The sequence below is a fragment of the Melopsittacus undulatus genome, chromosome 12 (assembly GCF_012275295.1).
Source record: "Melopsittacus undulatus isolate bMelUnd1 chromosome 12, bMelUnd1.mat.Z, whole genome shotgun sequence".
Classification (NCBI taxonomy): Eukaryota; Metazoa; Chordata; class Aves; order Psittaciformes; family Psittaculidae; genus Melopsittacus; species Melopsittacus undulatus.
Genome location: NC_047538.1, coordinates 5,644,023 through 5,667,855, shown reverse-complemented (window position 1 = coordinate 5,667,855; position 23,833 = coordinate 5,644,023). Strand labels below are relative to the sequence as shown.

At 42.4% G+C, this 23,833-nt stretch overlaps 2 protein-coding genes across 2 annotated transcripts in view; one reads left to right on the top strand and one right to left on the bottom strand.

The window, feature by feature from the left end:
• Positions 1-512: 512 nt before the first annotated feature.
• On the bottom strand, positions 513-3,507 carry PEX10 (peroxisomal biogenesis factor 10). The gene is made up of 6 exons (XM_005143650.3): positions 3,379-3,507; positions 3,151-3,231; positions 2,293-2,699; positions 1,724-1,899; positions 1,289-1,424; positions 513-747 (listed from the first exon to the last, which is right to left on the bottom strand). Exons 1-6 carry the CDS (start codon positions 3,488-3,490, stop codon positions 676-678), a joined length of 984 nt encoding a protein of 327 aa, XP_005143707.2. The 5' UTR covers positions 3,491-3,507; the 3' UTR covers positions 513-675.
• Positions 3,508-5,980: 2,473 nt separating this feature from the next.
• Positions 5,981-23,833, top strand: part of PLCH2 (phospholipase C eta 2) — a 78,080-nt gene continuing 60,227 nt past the window's right edge. Inside the window, exons 1-3 of the mRNA XM_013127648.3 lie at positions 5,981-6,039; positions 7,615-7,700; positions 14,919-15,399. Coding sequence (XP_012983102.2) covers positions 15,288-15,399 — 112 coding nt within the window. The 5' untranslated portion in view covers positions 5,981-6,039; positions 7,615-7,700; positions 14,919-15,287. The remainder of the gene's footprint in view (positions 6,040-7,614; positions 7,701-14,918; positions 15,400-23,833) is intronic.

The following is a 23,833-nucleotide window of genomic DNA, read 5'->3' as shown; positions in this document are numbered from 1 at the left end:
GCTATAGTGTAAGTGTCTAGAATACTTGGTGAGAAGTCTTTAATATCTAATAGTGGTAGAAGAGCTTTGAGTTTGGAAGCTGGATGTTAATTGATGAGTGTGCAAATTAGTCTGTCTTACCAGGGGATTTTATTACCTGTCATGGTTTGCCACACCAAGGAAACCTGCTTTATTGTTAATCTGTTATGAAAACAGAATGGTACATGCCCATTTATCATGAGAACTTCCACTGCAGTTACTAAGGATCTGTCCAGCTGTTGTCCTTTTCCCCTGAAGCCCACAGCATGGAATCATATTACAGGAGAAAGGGAGTCTTACAAATCATAGAACCTTACTCTAATACCTTAGGCATGCTATGAAAGGGTGGAAGACCCATTATGTACATTTTAGAGAATGAGAATCTGATTGCAATTTTTCATTGTTCAAAGTGAAGAAAACTATTACATTTGTGGTATGTACTTTTTAGAGAAACGTATTTTTAATACAGTCAAGGACCATGTTAGAAGAAATGGAAAGGTAGAGGCAGAAATACATTTATTCTGTACAGCAGGAATGAAGTGCTGCTTTGCACAGGCAGTTACCAGTTTTAATAGTCTCTTGGACTAACTCAAACCGTATGACATATAAAAGGTATGAGAGCTCAGGCCGTTGTCATCAAGCAGCAGACTATTTCCTTTAGAGTTGATAGTGACGTAGGTAGATCAGTTTCTGAGGATGAAACTTCTCTCTGCACAGTGGACATTCTGTCTGCAAGAATCAAAAGTAAGACATTCTGAATGGCTCTGTTTAAAAGTTTACAGAAAAAATATAACTCTTATGTCTTATTCCACAGTGTCTATAAAATCATTAATGGATGAAAACTGTTGTATTTCATTAATCCAGAGCAAGATCCAAGTTTAAAATACCATGCATAAGAGCTAGCTCAGTTTGGTTGTAACTCAGGCCTTTTTACTGGAAATTGGTTGTAACTCAGGCCTTTTTACTGGAAATCAGAATGATCTCCAGGTCTGTAGATGGAGCAGTTGCCTCCATGGCTGGCTTCCACAGTAGTCTGATTGTGTTTCAGTGGTTGGGATAGAAAACTGCTCACCTTATTTACTTCTTCTATGTAATGGATAGTCATTCTGTGCTAACAAAATCTATAGGCTCTGGCAGACTCTCATGTGAGCTTTTGGGTGCCTTGGTGAGAGAAAGGGTGTTACTTCAACACCCAGGCTGACAGGCATGTTCAAGTAGAAATGTCATCGTGTTTACCCCTTCTAGCCTCCCACTGTCCCTTGGTACTTACTCTGGTGTTACACCACTCTGTGATGCATTCCCAGCAGAAGAGGTGGCCACAAGGAGTGGCTGTTGTATGTCTCCGTTCTTCCAAACACAGTGTGCAGCGGGAGTGGCGCCCAGGAGTCTTCTCATTGGTCATATTTCTAGTTAACATAGTTATATGTTACTTAGTTCTATTGAGCCTGCTTGTAAGAAATATTATTAGCACAATCCTAAAGTAAACCCTCTTTTCCAAGTATTAACCCTTTTTTGTGAAGATCTCAGAAAACATGAAAGCAAAGAGATGCTTCAAACAGTGAGGAATTAAAATGTTTTATCAGGTTCTGACCTAGCCAAAGCTGTCACTCCGGTTATGGAGTGACAGTAGCTCCCTGTTCAGGAAAGCTGCTACATTTCCCACCCTTGCTTCCACCTCTTCCCTAGTAAGTAAACACCATCATACTTCTGATGAGCTAGGTTGCGGTGTAGTTTCCATTCCTGCCTTGCTCTCTGCTTCTGTTTGAAGCTGTACATCTGAACACCAATTGTTAGAAGAAGATGGAAGAGTGAAATGATTCCAAGAAACTTGTAACTTGATCGAATGCTCTCATCTTCTCCTTGTGGTCCTCCAAAATGCAGCTACAGAATTCACAGAAATAGAGATGTTTTGTTACTGCGATTTGAAGAAATTATAAACACACACAAACACACACCATCAATAACCACGATTTGGGATTGTCATGTCCCATGGAGTTATTAATGTGACTTCTCACTTTCTTTGTATTTGCAGGAGACACACTGGGCTGATGTTCTGAAGTTACACAGGGTGTTAAGTTCTGACTGCACTCACATTTACTAGCCATAATCTTTTGGCTGCAGGGACTCACAACCCCTCTACATGGCATTAAAAATACTCTCTCAGCCCTACTGCATTCAACTGCATCCAAATCCTATATCATTTTTGCACACACAGCATCCCAGAAGAGACCAAAATACTGTAGTGGATGCTGTCTTCAAACAAGAAATACTTACATATGTAATCCCTGCGATTCTTTTAGACAGGTGATAAAAAGTGCCACTTATGTAGAACACTGCCAGATGCAGTCGATGAAGCAAAGGAATGCTTTGTTTAAGAACATACACAATCTGTAGGACTCTCTTCTTCTGCTGCTCTGTAAGCTCTCCAACTTGTCTCTGTATCCAGCTTCGTATTAAGGTCCTACTGGATAAGCCAAGTGCTGGGTTGCTCTGCGAGGTGCTGGACACATCAGCTTCTGTCTGCAGCTCGTGTTCCAGGTGCTGTAATCCCTTTTCTAAGCAGTAAGGTACTACAGTATGAAGAGCAACAAAGACAGCCCGTCGAAGAAAGGCAGGTATCCTTTTCTTGGTTGAGTCAACTTGAACAATGTTAACGTACTCTTCACCCAGCGTCTGGTAACCTGTGTGCAACAGAGAACATGCAGGGTAAGATGGCAACTGCAGTGGAGACAGGCTGCTCAAGTCAGAACCATCGGGGTTTGGGGTTTCTGAAGCGCTCAATGAGGTGAGCGCTGTGCTTAGCATCTGCAGCAGCCCTGTCTGCAGTGGGTTCAGGCTTAAAGCAGGGGTGCTTTTTCATAGTGTCATGCATCCCTTTTTAGAACAGGCTGTTTTGTTTTTAAAGGACATCCTTATTTACAAGAGCACCTATCTGGGTTGATAAACTGCTGCATTTGATCTTCCAGTTCTGGCAGCTGTGCGGCTTCATATTTACTAAAGGTATTTATACAAAAGCAATCCAAACAAACCCCCCCCTTTAAGAGAACCACTGCCGGGCAGTGTCATTCCCACTGCTGGTCACCAGCAGCGCATTTAGCAGAAACGTTAAACACGAAGTTCGGCGCACGTTACCTGACAGAGTGGTGAGGACGAAGTAGGCTACATCAGAGAGCAGTTCCACCTCCTTCCTCCACTGCAGCCACTTCCTGGCACCTAAGGGACGGGATCATTGCGTTACGTTACCGTAATTCCTGCCGATCCAAGCCCTCCTCCGGTAACTTCCCACCCCCGCCGCCGGAGCTGTGAGGGAGCGGGGTGGGGGGGGCAGCTCGGACCCCGGCCGGCCCCGGGAGGTGTTACCGGCAGCTCCATGCAGTGCGGTGCCGGCCGCGGCCCGCAGCCCGCTCCGGTACAGCTCATCCTTCTGTCCGCTCCGCACCAGCCTCGCCGGGCCCGCCGCCGACCCCGCCATGGCGGGCGGCGCACCCCCGTGACGTCATTGCGTGCCGCCCGCGGGGAGGAGCCTCCTGAGGGGCGGGGTCACGGCCCCCCCTCATCACCTCTCGGTGCCGCCCGCTCTGGGGCTGCCGCTTTCGGGAGGGCTCTGCCCCATGGCTGTTTCCCTAAATGTGGCTCCAGCCGGGTCCCGGGCCCGGGCTCGGCTGGAGGCAGCTCCGCTCTCTGGCCGCGGCAGCCTGGCCCGGGCTCGTCCCTGTCCCCTCAACCCTGAGGGGAGCCGGAGAGCCGAGCCGCGGCTGGCTGAGGTAAATGGAGGCGGGGCTGGGAGAGAGGATGAGTGCACTGAGGTGTGGAGAACTTAGCAGTGTTTCTGTGTCTAGCTGCGGGTTTATTTAGGGAATTGAGGGAGAACTCGTCTGGTGACGGTTGATGTAAAGCTGATTGCAGATGGCCAGAATCTGCTGCCTGGCTGTGCCACGTGTGACCAATATTTAACAAAGGGGGGAAAAAAAGGAAACCTTTGTGATATGCTCCCTACAGCCAAAGGCAGCAGCGCTAGAAACGCGGAGTGCCCACGAGTGTTCTGTACTCTGATGTATTCCTTTTGCCAAAAGTGGGATTTTTTTTCTTAGCAGATTTTAACATGTAGTTGCAAATTCAGGTCTGCAACGTGTTCAAGTGAAGTGAAATGGATCAGTTCTGCCATGTAACTGGTTTATGTGACAGAACTACTTGCACCTGGATTAGAAGAGTTGTTTTACAAAGGAGTTTGCAGGCTAATACTGCAGTAACTAACCTGAAGGTAACGTGAAAGAGCGGGAGCTTGTGCTTGTTCCTTCTCAGTGCTGAGAAGCAGAAGGAAAAGCTTCCTACTACCAGCTACCACCACAGCTAAACTGGAGGTTTATAGTGCTTCAGTTGTCTGCGGGCTGCTATTACAGACACAGCTTGTGACATCGACGTTCCAATTTAACTGTGCCAGAAGTTGTGAACCCTAAGTAAAGGTGTGGAATCTTGCACAGTAATGTGTTCCTGTCCCTGCCTGCTGGCCCCAGGTAAACCTCAGGGTTTATTCGCTAGTGTATGCAAGGGTGTGTAGTGTCAATTAAACAGGTGTTCAATCTGCCGCTATAAAATCAATGCGATTAAGGAACAACATTAGAACGTTTTATTTAGTCGAACAGTAGATGGAGCACCTGCCTAAGACAATGTCCAGTGAGGAGTGGGATATGGAATGTGAACATATGGGGGAGTTAGGAGCAAACAGTGATGTCTTGTTAGAGCTGCTAACTTGGCTTAGGGTGATAACTGCTTGGTTGTGAAGAGCTCTTAGAGAAGCTGATTAGGGTTCCAGGTATAATAACTTCTTATTAGTGCTCTGTGTTAGATACATGTTTTACAAAGTGTGCAGTGCCATTTTACTCAAGTGGATAAATATGGTTTTCTTGTTTTATAGGTCAAGAAACCAAAGAAGAGCTCAAGAGACCTTTTTGCAAAGCTGCAATTCTGGCTGATGAGCATGATATTATTAGATTGGAAACCATTTCTAAAGCTGAAGCTGTATTTACTATAAAAGAACCTAGCACTTTTTTCTAACCTAATATGAGGCAATTCAATATATTAAGCTGGAAAACCACAGCAGTGCAGTCATCCCTCCAGGACCTGAGGCTCTAGTACCTTTCAAATGTTGCCTGCTAACCTGACCAAAGTCTCTTGAATACACTGTATCATGAGGATTATTGATTATTGGCCCAGTATGAACTTTTACCAGTGTGATGGTTCAACTGAAACTGGAGGTGACATGGTAAACCCCCCCTTGATCAACATGACTAATTGTTCCCTTCATCACGTTCAGCCAGATCAGACTAACGTTAGCTGTAACACAGTGATCTGTGAGGAAAATCTGTTTGTTCTACTTTGTATCCAATTGATATTGGAACTGCAGAAAACTGCCATATCTCAAAATTCAGCTGCTGTGTTTTACTTAAGCTTTTGCAGGACAGATTTCTGTACAGACTCATTTTCCCATGCATGGTTCTTGACTTTTCCTGCTAACAGACCCGATTAGGGAGCTGCTTCTCTGAGGTTAACAAGGAAGTCCAAAATGTAAAGCAAAGTCAGAGCACGGTAATGATTAACTTTTCCTCCCACATGTAGCTTGTCTGTGCATTATTAAATATGGTTTTAGCTCTAGTATGGAAGAGGTTTGGAGTGCAGCTTTCAAACACAGCAAGAGGCAGATGTTTCAGTTTCCAACCTGAAGAACAGGTTCTGCAGATGTAAAAGGAGCGAAATGCCTGTTCAGGACTGTTACCACCCTCTGATTCCTTTTGCCTCCTCCCACTTTGAACTTGTTACCCTGGAGCTGAACTGTTTGAATAAGGACTGTAAGAGCTGCTTTGTGATCAGTGAGCTGAGAGCCCTTAACATGTAAAATGCAGGGCGGAGCCTTCGCTCTCAGACTTGGCAGTTCCCTCCCTCCTTTTATTTTTTCCACGCTTATGAAGGTTCCGATGCACCGTGCAGAGAAGCTCGGACATCTCGTCTGCACTGCCCGGAGAGGTGTGTGGGGTTTGGTTTGCTTTCATTTGCTACTTCTTCTCTTTCAGGAATCATTTTTGGTGTACTTTTAACACTTTTGCTTATGCTTAGAAGTTAGTAACAAATTCTATAATATGCTACCACAGGAATGAATATATATATGTATATATATATATATATATATATATATCTTTAGGACTGCAACAGTTTGCTGTTTTTGCCTTTAAGGAAGAGAGAGAATGGAAAGAGCATGATATCTAACACTTGTTTTATTTGGTCATGTTTTCTTTTGTTGATGAGAATGTTCAGGAGCCGTGGGGTTCTGTTAGTCCTAAATTTTTAGATTATCTGAGCATTATAGGGATGAAACAAACTGCATTTGTAATCTAAGTTTAGACTTATCTAATTGGACAGCTGCTTTCTTCAGGGCTTACACATTTGTTCTGAAACGATAACTTGAGCCTGGAGCTTTCACAGGTATCCTAAGCCAGAACTAACCCCGACTTGGATAAGAGAAGTTGAATGTGAAATGAACTTTCAAAAGTTAAATGAAATACCAGTTAGGTGATCTAACCTGCCTGGCTCCGTCACTGCAGTGCTGGGAAGTCTTCACATGACCCTTTGAAAGGGTATGCATTGTTTGGCTTTTTTTTCCTCTGGTCGTTGTTTTGGGCTGTGGAGAAGGAATTTTCTGTTCTTCCCTGGCATAAATATGTGGTTTATGATTGCAGAGATAGGGCAAATAATAAGGATGCCAAACTGCGAGTGCATTCAAATGCCTTGGGCTCCGGAGTCTAGATGTAGGTCTTGATCATGTTCCCAAATACGATGGGTGATAATCCCTAGCATCCTATTTTGTTTCATGTCAGAGGTAGGTTCAACTCTTTAAAAATAAGGTAGAAGTGGAGTAAGATTCACTGCTGACTGGGATAAGTTTGAGTCAGGAGATTGATGCTGTCTTCAGAATCTAGCTCAAAGTTAATTTGTTTCCTTATTGGTCAGAAGAAAGTGGTCAAAGTTTTGTCTATCAAGGGTTTTTTTCTGTTCCTTCCAAGGGGAAGTCTTTAGCTGGGAAGAACTCTTTTTCTGCCTAGTTAGATTGGGTGTGAAGGAATTGTTCAGTCCAGAAGGACAGAGATTGTGAGGGAAGGTCAGTGACTACTCATGAAATGTGCTATCAGTTGGGCTAGACTGGATGGTGTCATAGTTATTGCATTCAAATGACCTCAGTACCAGTGTGTGAAGAACAGATGAATAAATGCCAACTTGTCTCTGAGCTCTTCAGTATCTTCAGTAGGGGGACAACTTGTTTCTGGAAACCCAGGGTTGATTATATGTAGACTAGAGACCTTGCAATACTGAATCTTGCAATGCTAACGGGTTGCTGATTCTTGTATTTAATGACTTGGGAAAATCAGCTTCTATAATGCATCATAATTTGATCCTTCTCAGCTCAAAGAATCTGTCATTCTGATCCCCTGCCGAAGGTTTAGCTTCCTGCCTAAGCCAGGAGAACTTTAATCTGAGCATTTTTTTGTTAGTTTGCCTAATCCTTATGTTAGTCTTAGAAAGTTAATTTTTTCTCTGTCCTTGCAGCTCATGGATGTTCTTGTCTTATAAAACCACAAGTTTTTCAGGGCCACAGATAGAGGGATTGTTTGTGAAGTCATGCCTTGTCATTGGTAAGTAAATGGAATGTCTTGTCTGTAAATGTGTGTGAAATGTATTGAATTCATGCCTTAGAGATCACTGTAAAATTTTCAGTCATTGCTTGCTTGTCGTTGGTTTTGGCTTTGGTTTAGGAAGTTATCATTTTTGCAGCTTGTGGCCAAGCTCCTTTTACATTATCTGAAAAGGCTTTTGTTTGTTTGTGGCATTCATCATTTCTATAATTGGTGCTGCTCCATACTTGCCCGAAGTTGTCTGAGAGCACCTAAGTGAATGATACTGCAGGAAGTCTTTCCCACTGAGAGCTTGTTGGTTACATTCGTGCTCTAAAAAGCTGCAGAGGTGAAAGACTGAAATGCTTTTGTAAAAGAATCTTCACCATTGGTTAGGCACTCAGTTCTTAAATATAATCCAAAGGGACCATCTTATTTGTGAATACTACTGGAATTTGTTCTTGTTAGTCCTGTTATTTTCTCCAGAGCTGAGAAAATAACTGTATAAAGAAATCTGAATGGGCAATAGGATGAGGCTGAAGAGATTTTTTGGGTAAAGACAGTTACTAAGAATTATCTGAATTTAGTGCAATACATGAAGGTATCTTAGGCTGCGTTAGTTACCTATAAAATGACCTGCTGCTTCCCATGGTAAACTTAAAATAATCTGATCTTACTATTGACATGCCTTCTCCAGTGTTATATCTGAACTTTCTTTTACTTACTTCTGCTGTCTTGGCCTTGTTTGAATTATCCTCTGCTTCCGTTGGTACTGCTGGCCTTGGTAAATGACAGTAAACCTTCCTGGATATCATTTATTGGGCATACTTAATGGCATATGTGAAATGAGTGGCTGGCATAGGCCATACATTCAGGATCAGATAATGGTGAAGAAAAGGCCTGTATAACACAGACCAAATCCCATTCCAAAGGGCCAACTGTTTTCCTTCCCTGGCCACTGGACTAATTATGTATATGGCCACTTTGTAGAGCATCTCAGCCCAGTGTTTGCCGCAAGTCAATGTGAAGTTCTGGACTTCCACGTTACTGTAGGGAATTTCCGAACCTTTTATTCAGTGTTTAATCTACCTCCGTTTTACGGGGGTGGAGTCCTTGCCTTCAGCACATGTAACTGTACAGTAAAGTCATTGGATCGGTACCTGTAAAACTGCAGGCTGTGACAAATCTTTACACATGCTGGGGCAAAGTTCTGACTTTCCTTCCTGTTGTTTTCTGTACATCACCATCCAGCAGACTGCCTAAACAAGTGGGTCTAATGCTGCAGTGTTTTAAGACCCTTGGTTTCTGTTGTTCTGCAGGAGACATCATGGCTAACAGGGGAGCAGTGGTAGCTGGAGTCTACACTAGAAAAATTATTTGATTTGCCAATAGGAATTGAATCAAAATCATGATGTGTTCACTGAAGAGATGAGAAAATGAAGGGGATAGGGCTCTGGATGGGGAGGTGATGTTTTAGGCTGCAGGCTATGTGTCATGAATAACTTCCTCAGGTGCAAAATGGCCATAATAAAATATACTGAGTCAGGTACATCAGGCTCTGTGGATGAGTATGATGGGAGAATTTTGTAGCTAAACCTCTAACAGCTTGAAGAGAGCCTGCAGGCCTCTGGGTCTCATTTGTTAGAGTTGTCTGAGCCACCTGAGGTTGCAGGTCTAGCAGATATGAGGTAAAAGTTGAAATAAGCACTCAGATAATCTGGAAGTGCAGTTTCCCCATATGGACGGACCTGAATGATTTATCTGAGTGCGGTTTTCAGAACAGTTGGTTCAGAAATACAGTGTGCAACTTAGTTTGGGGGGGGGGTTGTATACCTGGTTCTGATGTGGTCCTGCAGTTTTCACTGTTTTATTGCAGCCTCACTTGTCTCCATTTAATTAAGGAATGGCTCCTGGAGCATCTTCTGACATCTTAATAGTTGCCAGGGAGCAACTAGATTGCCTGAGAAATTAAGAGGGAAATCAGGTGGGAAGGTTAAGGAGTTCTACAAGTTAACATTCCTGGGAGAGACAAAGTGCTGCAAAACCTCTGTAGTTCCCATCCCCTCCAGGTCCTGTTTGCCAAAGGCCGTTATGCAGAAACTTGCAATACCACTTTTTGTGTTGAATGTGATGTGAAGAGGATATGTCTCGAGAGCCCTCCTTGCAGGACTGGTTACTATAAAATAACTTAAAAGAAGCTCCTCCCTGCCTCTTTTCCCCTTCAATGTGACACCCTCCCAGCTTGTTATTCCAGATTTCCTAGTGCTGGAACATATTTTCTGGAACTTTTCTCTGCCTTTAACTGAAAATGTGTAATTTGTGTTCTATTTATTAAAAAAAATAGAGCAAGGAGTGAAGCCTGAGAAGACAAAGGAAGATGCAGGTGCTTCCTCCTGGAAGGAGCCATATAGCCTGCAGAAGAGAAAGTGAAGAGCAGAACTTTGATATGTTACATGCTGGTGTTTTTTAGTGGGATTGATGCAAGAACTAAGTGAAGTTGTGCTTGATCTATTGTGGCAAGGATGTGAGCACACATAGGATTGCATAGAGGAAACTGGTGTGAGTGTGGCTGGGGATAGGTTGTCAGATGCCTGAAATTGCCAGAAAGACCCTGCATGAGCTTCTTTAAAGTAAGTCTGATAAAAATGGGGTTTGCCAGTTGTAAACCCACTTAGAGCTGGTCTCTGGCATATGGATTTGGGTTGTGTGTGTTTTGTTTCTACTTGGAAACCACTTGGTGGATTTGGTGCTATATGACTTGGATAGTGAGACTGTGGTCTATGGTTTTGGTTTTGGATCATCATTGATCAAATAACTTAATAGGTTTTTTTGTCTGCTACAGCAAAAAGGGACCTATGCCAGTTCTTTCTTCCTGTCCTGTGAGTTTAAACATGTTCTGAATGAGATGAGGTTATTGAAGTAATGTTATTTATTGACTAACAAGGTACCAAAGTCCACAAGGAGGTGGTGAGCAAAGCGAGCTGCACTTTGACATTTACTGGATTGGGCCCTAAAGACTTGCATCCTTGTAGCAAGTCCATTAGCTTGTGCTTGTGTATGTCACCACCCTGTGTTCAGCAACATGCAAATGGATGGAGTGGTTCCCAGACCCCTTCCTCTGATGGAGAAGAATAATTAGCTCAGCTGTGCTGAGTTAAAGCTGCTTGGTTAAAGGTCATAGGCTTAATTCCTAAAATAAATTCTTGCCTCTTTAGATGAGGAAAAAAGTCAACTTCTGGAGAGTGACCAAGACTGCTAATATCATTGAGAATATTAACAGTGTTAGTCTTGTAGGTGTGTTGATTACAAATGGCATTGGAGCCCACAGTCTGCATCTCCTCTTTAGCGTGACTCATAAATTCCCAGGTGCAGAAAAGGCTTAGCTTTTCCAGCAGGAGTCACTTCCTGTCTGTCTTCTAACAAGGAAACCTTCCTCTCCCTATTCCTTCTCTGAGGCTTTTTGGGTTTTGTAGTGTCTAGTATGAAACTTGCATTTTCAATGTACTTTGGAACCATGCTATTGGATGAGATCTAGAGCCTTGCTTAATTAGTTCTCTTTGCTCTTCTAATGAAAGTATCCAGTTCTCCTTTGCTAATAAGAAATGCAAATGTTCTTGAGAGGCAAAAGGCTGCTGTGTGCTATGTTTCCATTGTCATTTCAGGTAGGTCTGGGAACTGCTAGCAGCAAGTAAGGATTATGAAACCGAGAAAGGTTTTGACAGCTTAGGATCAGTAGGGAAGGGGATAACAAACACTCTATCTGCTCTATGTAGAACTTGTTGCAAATTTCAGGTTTGGTTTTGTAAAGGAAATGCTAAACTCATACAACATAGTCAGTATAAGCCTGAAATAAATTATTTAGGATTAATAAGTTTCCTTACTTGCATAAGAAATATTCAGTGACATCACTCAGCAAAAATGCAGAGTTCTTCTGCATGTGCAGCCCTCGTTCAAGCTGTAAGGGGTGGGTGAGGAAAAACTGACAAATGTAAAGTGTTCCTTTTAAGTGGGGTGACTGTGTTCTGAGTGTAAGGTGAGTGCATCAGGGTGTCAGAAAGACATCTAATGTCCTCTCTTTTTTACTGCCTTTTCTCCTTTTCCCCCTTACATGTTTCCCTGAATCATGTGCCAGAGGAGACCATCTCATGCCAGTTTGTTCTGTGCATGTTCTGTCCCTTTGGAAAAAGAATGTTGTATCACACCCTAAGGTGTGGGCTCAACCCCTTGTTCCATAGTCCTGAAGCACACTTCTTTCATTTTGTACTTGCTTTGGATGTGAAGTAACATGTCTGGGCGTGCAAGTTATCTCAGATGGAATTGCCTGGTGAATGGAGTTGCATTCTTTAAAATGAGCAGCATGTCATAGTGAAGTGCAGCAGAGTTGAAAAGCAAATCCCAACTCTCAGATTCAAATGCTTTTAAGTTGGGTGTTTTTCTCTTCCCATTTGGTAGCACTTTGATCTTTTTTCTATTGATCTGCTTCCTGATCAAGCTGTTCAGGCTGAAGTGATGATTTAGGTTCTGTATGTTTGATCTGCAGTGTCAGTGTATCTGTTCTGGAAGGATATCAGAGCTTGTGTGAGTTCTGGTGGCTGGCACATGATACCTCCCTGAACACAAAAGCAGGTCTTTGGGGTTAAACTTGAAATACTACAGTGATTATAAAAATGGCTAAAGGATTGTTCATGGTGTACACAGCTTTTTTTGTCTGTAAGTGATATCTATCCTGCCTCCAGGGGTTTAAGTCCTGGTTTTTAAGGGAATACAGAACCTCACGCAATAGTACTTACATAGGGCTCTTAAATCAGCAGTCATTTTAAACCTTCTTCATGCAGTCTGAACTGAGCAGTTGCTCTCTCTTGTGACTCTTATCAGTGAGCAGTGCTGCTCTCTGAGGCCCAAGTGGTTCCTACCAAACAGAGGTGAAGCGCTTTCAAAGAACGTAACTGATATACACCATCATACAATCCTCACAAAAGATTTTCCAGGGAAGCCGACTGAGCTGCTGTCCTTGACTTCAGTGTCTGGCCCCAGAGCCTTGCTCTGAGATTTCAGTTTGGATCCTGCAGTATTGTTAAGGATTGTGTGGTTTTCTGCTGGCTGCCTAGGGTTTATAGGAACATTCAGCTTGGTGTTTTGGGGAGAGGGGCTGGGCTCTAAAAGGTGGGATTGGGTGAAGAAAGAACATCTTTTTGCGTGAAAACAGAAGACAGATCAGCTGAGTTACAGCTTCACTTCCAGATTAGAAAAAAGAATAAAGAAGGTGAATTTGACATGACTCAAGACACTAAAATATTGTGAGTGACATCCTCGTGCAAAGTAAATTATTGCAGCTCATCTGCTTTCACTGAAATTATGTCAGTGTATACCGGCATGAGCATCTGTGCCCAGTCTTCCTCACTCACATGGATATGTTCTTTGGTGTATAATGAGTCACAGTGATTGAACTTCCTACAAAGGAAACGATCTCTCAAAAGCCCTTAAAGAAAAGAGGTGAGAGGCCCTGGCAAAATGCCTACCAACCAATTCAACTTTCTGAACGGGAAATGGGGAGATCTTGTCTCATGTTAAAACAGTTTCATCTGTCCTTTGAGCTGTGGCTTCCTGGATTAATATTAGGGTTAAACATTTAATGCCCACATTCCAGCAATGGCACTTTGTGGCTAAAGGCTATAAAATTGTGGTTAGGAGAAGCAGTGCCCAGCTGACCACAGCAGAGGGTAACTCACCTGCTGTAGAGCCCTGCCTCTCCTCTGATCAAGGAGTAGCTAAGGAAATGCTCTCGAGTCCAGTTTGGGTTTTTTCAGTGGACATGGTTGACTTAACTCCTGAGAGAGCTTCTAATGTCTAGTCCTGTATTCTTTTAACTAATTCTGTATGTGTCAGACAGTGACAAAGGGATACAGTAATGGAGAGAGATGACAGCGTGTACAAGGATGTATATCCAGAGGGGACAGTGAGTATCTCTGATAAGCTCTCACCTCCCTCCACTTTCAATCCAGCCAGTTTGTGAAATCTGTCCTAAGCTTGTAATTTTAGTTTTGGTGACTCTGGATGTGCTTTGTGATAAACATGTTCTTCACTGAATGAATTTCACCCTCTCATGTGCCCAAAATTATTTGAGCCATAGGATACCCTTTGAGATGTTTCAGGTTTAAATGTGGAAAGAGGTGACTCTACCAATACTGAATTTCTACAGGGTTAATATTGCTAAGCACTACCCCATACATGAAGCTGCTGTACATTTGGCTCCATGTGCGGGTGCTACTTCTTTGACTGATGTGCTCCTTCTCCTCAGAGGAAGTTTGACAAGATGAGAATGGAGAATGTGGGGCTTGGTGAAAAGAGAGTTATGGAGAGGAAATGACTTCTGAAAGAAGCTGGATGAGGGCCGGGGAGAGGAAGAGATGTACAGCTTCAGACTGGCAAATGCTCTAGCAGGGACACTGAGATAGCTCAAGCCCCCTCTATTTCTCCTCTCTGTAAAGGAATAGTGATGCCTCATTGCCCTCTCTCTTTTTAAATAATGTCAAACTGGCTCCCTGCTTTCACAACAAAACATGTTAGGGCAATGTTTCAGAGCTCAACTTGTAATTACAAACTTAAGGAGACTCCCAAAGATTCAAACAGTTACCAGCACAAGGTAGGATCCCGGGTTTCTGTCTTGTCTGATTGCTGTTTTGGAGGGAGCCTTTGACCTTCTTTCTCTGAGGAAGGTATCCAGCTGAAAGTGTTGAAAAGGTGAGTCTTCAGTATCCAGTGGGCAGGAGATAGGTAAGAAAAGGGAAGAAGAATGACAGACAATGATGAAGAGATAGTGTGGAGACAGTTGACAGCATGTAAGAGGAGAAGAGAGCTTTAAAGAGCAGGAGACATGACTGAATCACCAAGCTGATATCACAGCAGATAGTTCTCAGAGTTGTCCTTTGGGAATATAGCTGATACATTCACTTATTATGGGAATGTTTGATTTAAATGTGTGTGTGTATATATATTATACCCAACATGAGTAGTTTGGCTACTGGAGAAGCTGCTGCTTTGAAAAGCATAATTTTCTACAATTATAGAAAATACTGGGATGAGGGAAAGAAGAGTTGGTACCTTCTATGTGAGGGGCTCTCGGGTATAGACAACTGCTGAGGTCAGGCCTGTGTATGACGTCTTGCTGTGTTCTAGTAAATATTGTATAATAAACACTTAAAGGAACTTCCACTATGTAAAAACAATTGTTGTCTTTAGGTTTACAACACACAAGAGCCTCTGGGAGATGTGCTGAAGACTTGTGACTGCCGTGCTTCTGGGAAGGGCCATCACATCCCTTCTATCAAGACCGAGCTCAGCGGTTGTGCTTTCTCCACACTGATACCATCAGTTCTATTCTTCAATGCATGGAATATGTGTCAGCAGGATTAAACCAGGAGAGTCTCCTCAATGTGGAATTCCGGAGAAGGCCCTTGCTGTGAATTCTGAAGTAAGCCAGCCGCATCCTGAAATTGTGGCTTTGTCTCAGACACTTTTATTACTGGACTGAATCTTTCTGCAGATACCTGTTCTGAAGTACTTTGGCTTGGAGCAAGCAGCATAGCTGGGCTGCTCTGAAAGCTTGAGATGGCTCTGACTTCCCCAAAATCTGTAGCAGGGGATTTGGCACATAGAGAAGAATTCATGCTCCACGAGGGAAACTGTCTCCATTTCCTGTCTGCAAATGTCATCTCAATAGGTAAGTGAAAAGTTACCACCTTTTTCTCCCAGCTTACTTTTATTGCACTGAGATTTCATATGGGACTCCTAGTTTCCCTTAAGTTTGCTTGAGTGAATTGTGCTTGTATATTCCTCAGTCCTCATCTGTGTAGTTGCCATGATGACTAGAGTTTGGGTGAAGTCTATGTGTTCAAAAAGTAATATATTTCCAGTCTAAGCAGGTTTTCAGGTATAAACCCAAGCAGCTGTACATAGAAACTGTGCTTCTCCTGCTTTTAGATTTTTCATATCCAAATGCAGCAGGAACCCAATATTAGATTGTTTTCTTATTCCTGTCTGTTCTTGACCCCAACAGGCAATGGGTATCTGGTTTAGATTGAAAGTGTGGTTAATAAAAGTTAACACTCTTCTGAAAGTATGCAAGCCTGCATGTTTTAAACTTGACCACTGTGTTTTTAGCTGCCTCACAATGCTGGTTAACAGAGATGTTTTTCTGTGAGGTGAATTAACTTGAATATTTTCAGTGGATAGCAGTTTGATGTCTTGTAGCTCCCTTTGCAATTAATATGGACTGGAAACAACACATGTAAAAATTAAGCTGCTAAGACATTGTAAACACGGATGAAAGAGAAAAAGAATAGAAGTCTTAAAGTCTTGGTGTTTTGAGGTGGGCACTGGAATTTAAAAGGAATGTGTCTGAGTAGTCTTTGCAAGGCAGCTGCACAGGAGATGGCCAAAAGTGTAGGTATGAATGTCGGTAGAAATGAGATCTGCCATTTATTAAATTATTCTCAGCCTTATCCCAGTTAAGCTTTATTTTTAGGGTTTAATCCAGAAGCTAGCAGAGATCAGGATTGTCTAGCAGGAGGAAAGAGATACAGATTTTCATATCTGGCATTACAAGTTTTATTTCCATAGACCTCTGAAGCACCTTGGTGCTGGTCACTGAGCCTAAAATAGGGGAAGTCTTTAGATTGAAATGATGTTCTGAAGTGGATTTGAGAGGGAGGAGGATTATAGGAGAAGGGACAACTTGTAAGGAATACAGCATTTGGTCTATGCAGCCTTCCTAGAGCAAATGTGTGTGTTTGCTGCATTGCTCTTTGGAAGGAGTGAGGTCTGCTGAATCTTTGTGAGACTGACAATTCTTTTTCTTGTCAAAGCAGTTCATCCTAATAAGAAAGTGCTGGTGGTAGCTCTGTGTCTTGACATTCTCTTTTGTGGGTGATTCTACTGCAGTTGCCCATCAGCTCCTCTTTGGCTTTCACCCAGGCTTTGTTCAGCAGCACCAAGTGCTCCGAAGCATTTTATTGTTGAATCTTGACCAGATATATTCTAGTGGGAAAGCGAAACACTGGGAAGACTGGGAGGGATCCCTGGAGCGGTACAGAGCTACGGAGGCTGTACGAGCAGCAGGAAGACCCAACCTCTTTCTCAAAGCAGAATGTTTTGGGCCACATACTTTAAAAATTGAAGTTACTATGATAGGATGAGACTGTCAAAGCTGATTACAGCTTTTTGTCCTCGATTCTTTCAAGTGCGTCTGGAAAATCTTGTCGTTGATGAGCCCGCGATTTATAGTGCCTCAGGTTGTGGCTCCGTGCCATGGTGTTGTCTGGATGGAGCCGAGAAATCCAGAGCTCACAGAATCACTATTGTTGGTTGTTGCTCTTTTCTGAGTGTTGACAGCTTGTGCAGAGGAGAATGAGCTCTTCTCTCAGGAAGCTCTGGAGATTACAGATGTGATTTTGCACATCAGGTGTTGACTGGAGATTGGGTGGGAGGAAGGGAATTGTGTAACCGATGTCTGTGGCAGATGAATTTGTGCTACAGGAGGGATCTGGGGGAGGAGGAGTCAGTCGGTTACATTTAAAGTAAAATTAAAAAGTTGATTTAGCCCAAGACTAATTGGAACTTTATGTATTCAGCACAGGACTCATTTGCTTGAGATACGTTCTCCTTTACTGCTTATCATCATGAAGCAGACAACACTTACAGTTTTGGCTGGGCTTTCAAATGAACTAATTTGATCATTTTGGCCAGATCTCCAAGAAATCAGTTAAGCTCTTTTCTGGCTTACAGTTTGGGCTGATGGGTGTGCGTTTTTTTATTAGCATTAATGGGATTTGAAGATATTTATATTGTAGTTGTATTAAAAATGGCTCGTCAATGAAAGTATAACCCATAGTTATATTTTATGCTTATATTTTCTATAGTTAATAGAGAAGTATTTATAAGCTGTGTCCCTGCTCCTCACCTGCAGAACCAACAATGAGCTTTATTTTTTTTTCCAGCTCTTTCTCATAGATTAGCTTGCAGGGGTTGACAAAGAAAAGTGCAGGAGTTTAGGGGTGACATAAGTGTATTACATCACTTGTGTGTGTTCTGGCACTGCAAAAGTAAGATGCTGTGTTCTGGTTAGTGCTAGATCATACAAACTGACATTTAGAGCACTGCTTTTTATTTGCAAGATGAACTGTAATTTGTTGCCTCCTGAACAAGCATTGTTCATTATATACATCTGTACATAAAGCTCTATCAGAGTGTGTACGTAGGACAAAGTGGTAGGAAATAGCAGAAATAGCTGGAGGGAGAGAAAGTCTTCGTTGTGCCTGTGCAGCACTTCCAGCATTCCAGTGTGAGTGGGTTTGCCCCCAAACAAAAGCTGGTCTGCAGCTCAGGAATCCCGTTGCAGACTTGTGCACAACACCCACTTGCATTTGTTCTTAACTCCCTGCATTAACTCCTTCCATGACTCAATGTAAATGCTGTGCAGTAACTGACAGCTCTTTCCTTGTTTTGCCTTTGTGTTATAATAAATACTAAGCAACCTGCACAGAAGAAATCACAGTGCTGTTGAGTGTTCTCTTGAGTACCCCTTGCTCTCAAATATGACACTCCAGCTTTATCAGCCCTATGCTGTCAAATGTAACATTCCTGCTGTCTCATTTGGGTGAATATGTCTGCAGGAAAATTTAAGAAAGGATTGAGCTAGAGAGTGAAATCACTAGTTGGATTAAATCCACATGGTTAAATAAATCTTCCTTAATTCATCATTTGGTCACATAGTATCATAGCTACTTACAATCTACTTTTGTACCATACTTACTCATCTTAGACAGCTTGTAGCTCTCTCAGTGCTCTTCTGCAGCTCTCAGATTTGTCTCATCAGTTGAGAGAGTTTTCAGAACTTGCTGGTTCTGGAGTAAAACCTCTGCTTTTCTGTGTAGGCTGTGTATGGATGAGGAATGAGATTGCTATGTGCAAAGGGAATGTGAGTGGAATGCAGTTAATTTTTACATAATTTTGCTGTATAATGTGATTTAATGTTAGTACAGCAGCATTGGGGAAGTCCAAAATCAAGGAAGTATATGGCAAATTTGGTAATCCTCTAGTTTTCAAATAGGTTCTGGCATGTCTAGACTCACTTTTCCCTTGTAATCTGATGAAAGTGTGTTGTGCACAGACATGCAAAATCCTGTTTGCTTAGATATATTGTGCATCAGATTAGCCTGGAGAAGTGCTTAGGACGGCCTTCAGGATGTGGCTCCAGCGTGCTGCCTGGCTGCAGGAGCAGTGCTTCTGTCCTGGCAGGGCCATGGACTACCTGATCTTTAAAGGTCCCTTCCAGCCCAACCCAGTCTGTGGTGCAGGTTTAGCTGGAGAGCAGGCACACAAGTGCCATTATATGAATTGGCATCAGGTATCTGAAAGTAACTTGAATTCAAGCTGAGTTTGTGTGAAACGGACCATCATTATCAGTGAAATGTGAACTGGTGGTGTGGTTCTGCTGGTTCTGTGTCAGTAAATCTGCGCCCTAGATGTAAGATGAGGATTCCTTTGGAAGTAAACTTGTGTGTATCCAAGGGATGGAATTTTTCCTCGAACACATAAATTTAAAGAAGGGGTGTAAAGAGAGGGCTCCGAAGCGGTTCTGTGTGTCCTTTACTGGGTGAGTTTTCTATTGAGGCTTCTGGGTGAGTAACAAATTAACAGGATTCACCTCATTTGCAGAAGAGGTGAGAACATTCAGATGTTCATTAGTGTTGCAGACCTGTGATGCAACTGATACATGTATCTGCAGCTGTGAGGTTTAGCACTCTGTCCAGACCTTGGCACCTGAGAGTAGATGTCATAGATTAGACAACATAATAATATTAGATTCAAAACAGCAGAGCTAAATAGATTGAGATGTTTTTCCACGTTATTGCTTGAGCCAGTTTCAGCTGAGTTTAGGCTTTTACTTCTTCCTCCTGCAGATTCAGAATGTGACAGGCAACCTCTAGGCAGACTTCCTGGGTTTTAAAACAAAGTTTGCTCTATTTGCAGGCACATACCTGCAGATAAGCAGCCAAACATTTAGGTGGGTGTTTTGCCTGAATGATCACAAACTGATGTATCTTGTCCTCAGGTGGTGCGGCTCAGGAGTGGATCAGTGAAGTGAAGTAAGTTTTCAGCTTGTGAAAGGGCTGTTTTCTGTTGTCCAGGCTCATGTAGGGCTCTTTAGTACTGATAAAGTCTTAGAAGAAAAGTAATAGGGAAGAATTTGGCCTTTGAGCTGGTTTATCTCGCATTAAGACAGACAAAATTGTAAGAAATTGTACCATTTATGTAGTGTAGTTTGTGTTGTAAAGGAGAAAGTATCTTGGATTACTTGATAAGAGCAACTTTCAGTCCTCAGGTCATTGTGCAATGCAGCAGATAATAGCTGATTGTAGCTTGACACTAGAGGGCAGCGGTGTTCTTAATGTCATCTATAAGTATGATTCGTATATTCCTTTTCTCTGGCTGAGGAATGTATATTTGCTTTCTTAAGGATATTAGTTTGAATCAAACAAGCTCTTCAAACATTGCCATTTACCCCAAATGGATTCAAGGGGCAGTAAAAACCTGTCAAGTTTCCTAGATTCATTTCCTTGTTGGATTTGTTTGCTTGGGGGGAGGGGGGGTGCCTGTTTTTTAGTAGTCTCTTGTCATGGCATTCTTGGAGGTGCTGTGCCAAGATGCCTAAAGGTGTTTAGTCTCCTAACTCCTGTCTAGGCACCAACATTCGCACTGAAATCTCTTGGCTGTTAGGAGCCCAATACTATGGAATTTGATACCTGTGAGGAAGCAGAGCGATGTCCACTTTGTCTCCACACAACCTTTGACCTTGGACAGTGATTCTGGGTTAGAATCCTGGAATACTGATAACTACCTGTCTTTGTCCTAGTGGACTTCTATCAGGATAAACGTAAGGAAGGTTGTGAAACTGTGAGAAATAGCAATGGGAGCCGTGAAGGTACTTAAGGTGTCAGTAGGAATATTGTGGTTTGGCCTCACCTTTCTTTGCTGTGCACTACTGAAATCATGCGACTGTAATAAAAAGGGGAGAGTTACTTGAATAGCCAATTCATGTGCTGGCCCTGCTCCTCCTGCAGCAGTCATCTAGTGAAAACAGGCTAAAAGGTAGTGGCTGACATGTGTCACAGAATCAGTGTTTTATATGTACCAGGGAATAAAATAAAAGCAGTGTAGTACACCTGTAGGTACAGCCATATGCTAGCTTTACAGTGGAAATCTGCATCTCGAATTTCAATTTCTGTAACTTCAAACCATCGAGCCTTGACTTTAAAGTTTGAAAAGGAAAGTAAAAAATGGCAGATTTGGTGGGTTATCTTTCCAGTGAGAAGGAATTCAACTCATGCTAGTATTATCTGATCCGAGCTGCTGCTGTGATGTTAATGGATCTTCTTTTGTGTCACTTGCAGAAGAAGTAAAGTTATTGCGCTGAAGTAAAGCCTGAGGCATATGAAGTTTTGTGTGCTGGTGTTAGGAGCTTTTATGGCTGAATGTAGATAAGAAACTAGATCACCTGAATCTTACCTTCTGTTTCTTCTTCCACTTCCACCAAAATTTCCCCTCTCCCATTTTCTTGCTCTTTCTCTTGTATATGTATTGCTGCCAGTAAAGATTTTGGAAGTATGTAGTGGGAAACAGGACATTTCAAGCAGGGTGAATACTCCTGTTTGCATACACATTCCAGAGTCCAGGATAGGAAGCTTGCTGATTCACCGGTCTGTCTGTATCGCTATTGCCATCTACTGGGTGAATGCACAAATGCTAAACTGGCAGCGGGAGCACAAACCCGACTGAGTGTTGGTTTATTTGTTTCACTAGGTTTAGGAATCAAACTAGTGAAATAAGTAAAACCAACGTGCAATCAGATGGTCAAAGTAAGTGCAGTGTGTTTAGATGTAATAAACTAAGCCCTGGATTGACTGAGTGCTGGAACAATCAAAAATAAAGTCTTTATAATGCTGTGAGGGGAAAAATGTTTCATTCATTTAGATGGGTGCTTAGCTTGTGTGTCAAATACGGGAGGGGAGGGATCCAGTATTCCTCAACAGTTCAAAGATATTAGCATTATCTGTGGGAAGTTCTGAAGATACATCCATTAGTTGTATCTTGTATCAATTTGATAGCTGAGTCTGTCAATCAAAGCAGCTCAGATGGGTGCTGTAAGCACTGTAAAGGAAAGTTGGGCTCTCCCTCATACATCTTCTCACAATGAAACGGGTTGTATCTGCCTATAGTTCTGGTAGAGTTAACCCCTGAAAGGCACCAGAGGCACATATAACCAAGTGGCTGCTCTTAGCCGGTGTCTTACAGCGCAGGCTGTTGTTTGGCTTTGAGCTGCATTTGGGGTTTGGCAAAAGGCTTTTTTAAAATCCCAGCCATCCTGACTGTGATACTGTGAAGGCTGCCTGACTTTAGATGCTGCTCACCTCCCAGAACATGTAAATGCCCTTCATCTACAAGCAGTTTTCTTCTTATCTTTGTCCACATCAGAATCTTATCTGCCAGTTTCATCTGAGGTTAAACTTTTTCAGAGAGGAATGCTCTGTTTCTTGAGAGAACAAATAACTCAGCTGTCTTCTGAAGGGAAGGGTAGTGGTTTTCTACAGTTATTTAACTATGAGGAACTGGTTAATGCATGGTTGACACTATCTTATAGGCAAATCTGGGATTCTGCAGCTGCATCACTGGCTATATAGTTAAAAATGGGAATATTCTGCTCCTATGTTAAAATTCTTTGAAGGATGCAAGTGTCTGCAGAGCTTGTAGTTCTTCTAGGAAACCACTGCTCTGGTGAAAACCTTTGCAGTGCCAGTTGATGATACTGAGCTGGCCATGGGGTGCTGTTACTAAACTGTTTTGTTATTAGAACAGATACTTGGGAAAAGTGAAGCAAGACAGTCAACTGTTACCTGACTATAAATTCACAGCAAATAAATGGACATGATTCTGCTCTGCTCTCTCAAACACTGGAATCTTTAGGGATGAAGATGGTTCCTACCGGTGCATCCACAGTTTGTTTTTCTAGAGGCAGACAATTTGATTTCTTTTCAAATAGTTTTATTCTGTTATTTGGATATTGAGGGATATTGAAGAAGCAAGCATTAGTTGGGGGAGAATAAATCACTACTGGAGATCTCTAGCAGTTTTGGAAGCTGTGACTGGGGATCACAGTAAACTTAAAGTTCATAGGATTTGTGATTCTTAATTGCTTTGGCATGACTGAAAGGAGACACCTCACACAGTTGTAAGAAATCATGGCTGTGGCAGTGACTGACTGTAGTTCCTTGTTAAGCAGTGGAAGAGAAAAGCAGAGGAAATCATGAAAGAAGGAACATGAGCATTAAACAGCTGTCACAAAGAATTCCCTGTTGCCTTAGAGGAGCAGACATTTCAGCATCAACTGACACAGGGAGATGTCAGTCAATGAGGAGTTAATTGTTTCAGCAAAAAGTAGTTTATCTAAAATCCTACCTCTTTTTCTCTCCCCCGCTTCCTCGGGTGTTGTGTACAGTAAAGGAGCTTGTACCATCAGAACACTGACAGTGATTCCTCAGTGACTGACTGAGCTAATAGATGGGATGAAATTTAAACTGCCTTTGCACACGACTGGAGAGAGGGACTTGCAGAAGAGGGAGCAAGACAGAGGGGAAATGCTGAGTGTTTTTTGCATTCTAACATAGCACTTGAAAAGAAATACTCTTGTTTCTACAAGACAATGGATGTAGGAAGCCCACCACGGGAGCACAGTAGGTGGATTTACTTTTTTTTTACCATATTCCCTAGAATTTCAGCGAGAGGATAAATTGTGCTCCTGCTTCTGAGCACAGTGGGGTTTTTAGTACTATGATAACATCACATCACTCTTTCTTTTTGCTGCTTGTTCACAGGCATTTATTTACCTGTTTGACCCTGCTTGTTTAGAAGATAATATTTTTTCAGACCTTATCAGCACATTGTCAATCCTAAAGCTCTTTAATGTCTAAGCAGGCATGTTTTATTAATTATGGCCACAGTACCTAGAGGAATAAAAAGACTGTTAAGTAAATGAAAATCCATTTTACTTACTGTGAATGAAATATGTACTGCTTCAGGGAAATGGTCATGCTAAAGAT